The following is a 6906-nucleotide window of genomic DNA, read 5'->3' as shown; positions in this document are numbered from 1 at the left end:
GAAAATTGATCAGCGAGAGAGGGAGAGAGAGAGGAAGAGAGAGAGAGAGAGAGAGAGAGAGAGAGAGAGAGAGAGAGAGAGAGAGAGAAGGGGGAAAGTTATACAAAAAAATAGAAAGAACAGAGAGTAAGTTGAAGAGGAGAAATGAAGAGGAGCGATCAAGAAAGGCACGACATGATTCAACGCCACATGTGAGATGCTTAGAGCTCTTCAGAGCAAGGGTGTTGGATTGTCGAAGCTGATGGGGGCTGGCGGGCGTTTAAGACGTGTGGGTCACGATGATCTGAAGCGTCTAGTCGTTCATGTGCTTTCTTTTTTCTCTGTAATCTCTGTATTTTTCTCTTTGGTTCACCAAAAATAGTCATAAAGTTGGGATGATAGATAAGGCAGTATTTCAAGTCACGAAACCCGCCACATCTTCTTTAATGTTCCCAAAATGTGTGTCTTTAAACAGCAAAAATCGAGATAAAATTACTTCAGAAAGAAATACTCCTTCTTTTTCTGGAATCAGTTCGATAAAAAAAAGACGTGTAGGGGTTTTGATAACGTCCAAAGCGATAAGAAACGACAGAAGCAGTGACATCAACAAGTTCATTTATACAGAGTTCTTCCAAAGAAACTTTAACATCCGAGTGGCTATGTAGAGCCACGTTTCTCTGTGGTTCAGTTTTCAATCTAGTGCCTTAGGAAAACTGTACTCCAGGTGAATCTTAGCAATCATTCCCAATCGACCTACTAATATGAATGCTTACCAATCAGCAAGCTGCACGAGCATACAAAGGAAGAGAATCAGGCTTCAAAGACAGGGGTGGACCGCGGAAAACTTGGCTGAACGTCGTCAAAGCAATCCCCCCCCTCCCCCCAGAATAACATAATATTTATCATCTACAGCAGAAGCCACCACTAATCCCTTGACCGAAAACTGCACCTAGACATGAATGGCTGATGCCGTCCTGAATAAATTAGTGATGGTGTGGTCTGACCCCACCTAAGAAGAGGGAGATTTGTATGGTTCCCAACGGCATGAGGTCATATGAGCGAGCGCACAAGAAGAAGGGAAAAGTAAAGTAAAGTAAAGTAAAGTAAAGTAAAGTAAAGTAAAGTAAAGTAAAGTAAAGTAAAGTAAAGTAAAGTAAAGTAAAGTAAAGGACAGGGAAGGATCAGGGGAAGGAAAGGAATGGAAAGAAAAAGAAAGGAAAGGAAGTCTACCCATTTAGTTGTGCCTGACGATAGTTTCTGTGTGGTGTCCACAGACAAGTCCAGTGATGCCGCTGTACATCTCCTCTGTGCTCCTGGGCCTGCAGGTTCTCAACGGCGTCTTGGCCGGCTTTCACATACCACCTGGCGCACAGGTAAGTCCTTCATGTACTTCTAGGGAAAGATTCTTCAAGATGACCATCCTTTTTGTTCCAGCACCTCAGATATAAACGAGTGTTATTGTACATCGCTCCCTCTCTTTCCCTCTCTCCATCTCTCTGTGTCTGTGTCTGTCTCTTTGTCTCTCTGTTTCTCTGCCTCTGTCTACCTATCTGTTTCTCTCTCTGTATATCTGTGTGTGTGTGTGTGTGTGTGTGTGCGCGCGCGCGCGTGTGTGTGTCTCACTTTAACAAATATTCATTTAACTTTAATCCAAACTTTAGCTTTAACCGTAATTGAGCTCCTTCTGCCCGGGTTATTTTAAAGGAAATCAATATCTCTGATGAGGAATAAAGTTTTCGGCAGCCTTTGGCGGGATCCACAGTGAGTTCTTAGCCTGGCATCACATTAAAAGAAAAACAGTGGACCGTGTGTTGTGGACAATGAAAATAAGAGAAGCCCACAGCACCAGCACGACACAATTATTAATAAATTTAGTCGTTCTTCTGATATTTACATTGCCCGCAACTCAAACACAATACCGTTGACCAACTGTTTTGCCGTAGTGCGGTACCTCGCTTAACCCTATCCGTACGTCGTGTTTTACTATGGTATTCATACGACTTGGGGAACTCTGTGCCACCACTTTCCTAAGAGGAAATTTTCTCGTTAATCCGATCCGTACGCTTTGCACAGCATTCTCTCAAAATGCATTTTTGAGAAATACTGAAAGTTTCAAAGAGATCTTCGTATTAGAAGTATTCTAAAAAGGAAAAAAATACAAACCCGGGGGTACAAAATGACCCCAGGGCGCACGGATATTAAATGCTAAAGAACAACACTTAGAAAAATATGGAATCCCTTCTTCTCTTCTTCATCAGGACACGACCCCCAGACTGACCAGCAGACTGACCACACAGTCCCCCACGCCTGGCAGTCAACAGTTCACACTCCCGCCCGGGGCCTCCCTGGACTTCAAGCGACTCACACCGCGCAAGAAACATCTCAAGGTAAGCTCTGCTTATTTTTGCTTATATTATGTGCTTATCTGGAGCGACTCTTCCTTTTTTTAAATTTAAAAAGTTTTAACAAACGTATTTTTTATGACCCCATGGACACGGTTTACATCATTTAGGAGGCGGGCTTCTACCTTGTCTATCGAAGCCAATCCAGTTTGAGAGGAATAAAACATGCCCCAGCAGAACGACCAAGATACACGATAAAAATTAATATTCTCCCCACACGAGAATCGAACTCGAGTCTTCTGTGTGCAACAGCGAGGCACCTAACCGCTACTCCACAGACTCTGGTAAGGTGAGCTTTGCTAAATAAGACAAATAGATGGATACAAATTCCCTGAAGACAGATGAAAAGGGGGTGTGGGATGATACCGGGCAATGGGTCATAAATAGGCCCGTTACAGGCCCGATGGTGAGATGTTACCCATGATGTCTGCATTTTGACGCTCTTAATGATGTGATGTTTAACATTATGAATCTTCTTTTTTTTCTCTCCTTTATGCCATCGTCTTCTTCTAACAATTGTTCTTCTAAAAAGGTGGTCGCCTTTCAAATGACCGACTCGGGCTCAACGGGACTTAAATCCTTACCAAAAAAACTGAAACATATAACATATAGAAATAAGGTCTACTATAAATGCTTTTTTCACAACTACCTCATGTATCACGTTTCCTTCCGTGACTTATACAATGTGTCTGTGATTGTCTCCAGCCTAAAAGACTGATGCGGCGAATGGGAAAAGACTTTGACAACTTCTGGATGTCAGCGGAGATGCCGGAGAGCCTTCTAGAAACCTACGTCAAACGTCGAATCGACACATCTCTCCACCAGGACATGAAATCTCTGAACTGGGACGCCTTACAGAGAGAGGTCGAGAGCCTTGCAAGAGATGACAACATCAACGATACTTCCACCGTCAGAAATGACACATCGGGAGAGAATAGTGACAGTGTGTTGAATTCTCTGAACAGTGATGTTCTCAATGCTGTGCAGTCCTGGCTCACGCGCCAAGCTTCCTGTCCCGTGTACTTCAAATGGGAAGATCTCGGCCTGCTCTTCTGGCCAAGATGGGTCAGACGAGGAATGTGTGGCGAGGAAGCCAACTCAATGTCGTCGTCGACATCATCATCGTCGTCATCGTCGTCGTCGGGATCGGCGTCAGAGAAGAGCGTATCCTGCTCGTGGCCCCCTGGTATGCACTGTGTTCCCGCCAGGTCGAAAAAACTCAAAATTCTTCGCTGGCAGTGTCGGAATCAGAAAGCTCTGGATAACTTCAACCGTTTCAAACTCAGCGGAAGTGCTAAGACTGCCCGGGCCATGCGCGCCAAAGGTCGTCGAGGATGGAAAAAACACGTCCGAAGAAGTCAGAGAAGTGAGACGGAATCTCATGTTTCAGATGACTTTCGGTTTCCGAAACGAGTGGGACGTCGCCGTATTTTGTGGACGTCTTCTGAAGGAGACAATCTTAGCACTGATGACGTCACAGTCGACGATTCAGACGAGGAAAGCGATATTACTTCAGAAATGGATAGTTTTGAAGATGAAAATCCGGAAGAAGATGAATTAGACCTTGAAAATGTTTACGACGGAACTGATTATCCTAAAAGATATATGAACAATAATGTGAAGGACATTCATGGTTCTGACCCTGAAGACATTAATAAAAACAATTATTTACACCTCTCTCATAGACTAAGGCGTCGCGCAAAGATGCCAAGAGAGAAATTGAACAGTCTGCCCCAAAAGGGGTCTTTAGGTGCGCTGCGTTTAAAATGCAAATGGATAAAGATTCCGTATCCTGTAACTGACGACTGCTACTGCTCGTGTTGAGAGTGTTTGTTGTCACTTGTGTTACAGAATGACGTCATTACCTGTACTTCTTCTTTTTTGTAGGTGCATAGAAATAACATGTTTGTTTTGTTATGTTTTCCATTGTCTGCTTTTTAAAAAAAACATGTTCCAGACGTTATATTTCCACACTTCTGTAAATTTTGCCTCAGAGCTTTGTAACCTCATTTTGTTAATAATAATAATTGCTATTTTGTTATGAATGTGTTCTCCTTCATCAGCTGTTTTGCATGTTTCAAAAGTTATATTTCAATTGTTTTTAATGTGTATATTTTGCCATGGAGCTTTTATAACCTCACTGTTACCTTCCACCTGTCTGCAGTGCAGCCTCGGTCGCACAGAATGGAGTAGTGAAATATGTCAGTATAGTGCGTAAAATTTTAACCAAATGTCTTCGCATTTTTTTTCTTAAACAAGCTTCTTTTTTGTTCTGTTTTGTTAATGATACATAGTCAAAATCGAGAGACATTTTTTGCTTAAAATGCACAGTAGACCTGGGAAAAGGAGATGTGATTATTTTTTTCCCCATTGGAAATTTCTTCATGGGGTTACTGAATCATTAAGTGGCGTTAATTATCAAACTCTGGTCCTGTTCTTCCAGAAACTTCTATAATTCCATTGTCTCAAATACTACAGAGTAGCATTAGTTCTTTGGACAAATATGTGAAATAGTCAAAACGCCTTGGCCGTTTTGTCCGGTCTTTTGCCCCATAGGCACAGACAGGATCCTATCAGGGTCGATAGTGAGAAAAGGGGAAGGATGACTGCAAGACGAGTCTCTGTTTAATAATTTATACCCAGTTTATCTTTCGCATTGTGTTTCATTTCAACAAGTTAACTCTCAATGTTTAGCTTACAAACGTATGCTTTACTTGTACATTTTTATCATGTTAAATTCGCGGGTGTGGTCGGTGAATCAAGCTATAGCTTGCTTTACAAAAAGGCTAAAGTCGGATGTGTCATATCGCCTGAAGTTATTCAAATGTTATAAAGTCGTTTCATTGAAGTGGGAAAATCCAAAACTTCAAGAGGCGCTTCTTATTTTTATGTGTGGTTAATACTGTCCTAGGGCAACCCATTTATTTTTATCTCTTCACCTGCGCTAGTTGATGGCACCTTTATCCCTTGGTCGTGTCCCCCAGGAACCGAAGTTGGGTGGAATCATCGTTTCAGCGCTATGCAAATGGTTTTGATAACCTTTCCAAGAGTGAGTGCTTGCCAATATTTTTGCATTCATTCATTCATTCTGACCCCCACCCATTTTCGTTCAATCGCGTAATGACGGTTGAGTGGGTGGTTTTTAATGTGGTTTTTTTCCCGGTTGATATTTGGTTTTGGTTTTGTTTTTGTATTTTGTCTTCTCGCAAGTCTAGCTACGTTCAGTGAGACATTCTGAGCTGCTCAAGATATATATAGATTAATAGAAAAAAACAACACAACAAGAACGTAAGACCTGACTTTTCGTCCTTTTCCCCTTCAAAGTCAGAAAGCCAAAAACCCTACAATATGTGGGCCCACTACTGAAGTAGACTTTATTATTATTAGTGAGTAATAAGCCTTTAGAAATCCGCTAAAACAAAATGCATGTAAGGACAAGTTGCAGCAGGACTGCCAGTTGCGTGGGGCTAAAAAAATCTTGAGGCGCCACGATCTTGTTAGATGTTTTAGAAAGAATCTGTTTTAACCCTATCCGTGCGCCCTGTGGTCATTGTGTACCCCTGGTGCTGTATTCTTCACATTTGAGAATACTTCTAGTGCGAAGATCTCTTTGAAACTGTCTGTGTTTCTCAAAAAATCGTTTTGACAGGCTGCTATGCAAAGCGTACGGATCGGATTAACGAGTAAATTTCCTCTTTGAAAAGTGGTGGCACAGAGTTCCCACGTCGTATGGATACGATAGTAAAACACGAGGTACGGTTAATTTATTGTTTTATTAAAGATTCCATGAGCTCGTTTCTAAGCGTCAACAAATCTTTGTTTTAGTCGTATTTCTAAAAAGTGATATTTTTAAAATCTGAAATTAAAGGAACGTAAACGACGTCTGGGGAGCAGTGGTTAGGCGGTACACCGTTGCGCGAAGGAGATATGAGTTCAATTCCAGTGTTCGGAGAATTTCATCGAGTATATCTCGGTCTTTCTGTTCTGACTCTATCCCTCTTAGCCCATACTGGCCAGACAGGCAAGGTCGAAACCCTCCTCCTGAATCATCTATATAGATGTCGATGGAGCTGTTTCTTTATTTGCGACTAATCATTTTTTTTTAAATATTTTTAAAAAATATTTTAACTAACTTATCAAAGCGAAGTTATTATGAATTATTGGAAACTGTCTGTGACCTAAATGTACTTATATTTTGTGTTAACTAAATAAGATATGTAAACAAAAGCTATTTGTGTCTAATATAGCCGGATAAGTAAGAAATCACAAAATAATATATTTGCATAGGATTCAGGCTTTAAAAGAGATTCCTCTCATTATTAAATGAGCGTGTGTACGTATGTGTATGTGTGTGCGTATGAATGTGCGTATGTGTATGTATGTGTCTATGTGTGAGTGTGTGCGTATATGTGTATATGTGTGTATGTGTGTGTGAGTTTATGTGTGTGTGTGTGCATGCGTTGGCGTGGAAGTGGGGGTGTTGTGGAGTTTAAATGTTCTTGCTTTTGCTTTTATTAACTGTTTT

At 41.4% G+C, this 6906-nt stretch overlaps 1 protein-coding gene across 3 annotated transcripts in view; it reads left to right on the top strand.

Moving 5' to 3' along the window:
• LOC101851957 overlaps nt 1-6482 on the top strand; it is a 34198-nt gene extending 27716 nt beyond the window's left edge. For all 3 annotated transcript variants that reach the window (XM_035970425.1, XM_005100962.3, XM_005100964.3), the window contains 3 exons: nt 1254-1352; nt 2238-2366; nt 3087-6482. In XM_035970425.1, the coding sequence (XP_035826318.1) occupies nt 1254-1352; nt 2238-2366; nt 3087-4205 (1347 nt within the window). In that variant the 3' untranslated portion in view covers nt 4206-6482. The remainder of the gene's footprint in view (nt 1-1253; nt 1353-2237; nt 2367-3086) is intronic.
• The last annotated feature ends 424 nt before the right edge of the window (nt 6483-6906 follow it).

This window comes from Aplysia californica, unplaced genomic scaffold (assembly GCF_000002075.1).
Source record: "Aplysia californica isolate F4 #8 unplaced genomic scaffold, AplCal3.0 scaffold00266, whole genome shotgun sequence".
In the NCBI taxonomy this organism is placed as follows: Eukaryota; Metazoa; Mollusca; class Gastropoda; order Aplysiida; family Aplysiidae; genus Aplysia; species Aplysia californica.
This window is presented reverse-complemented; position numbering and strand designations above follow the sequence as displayed.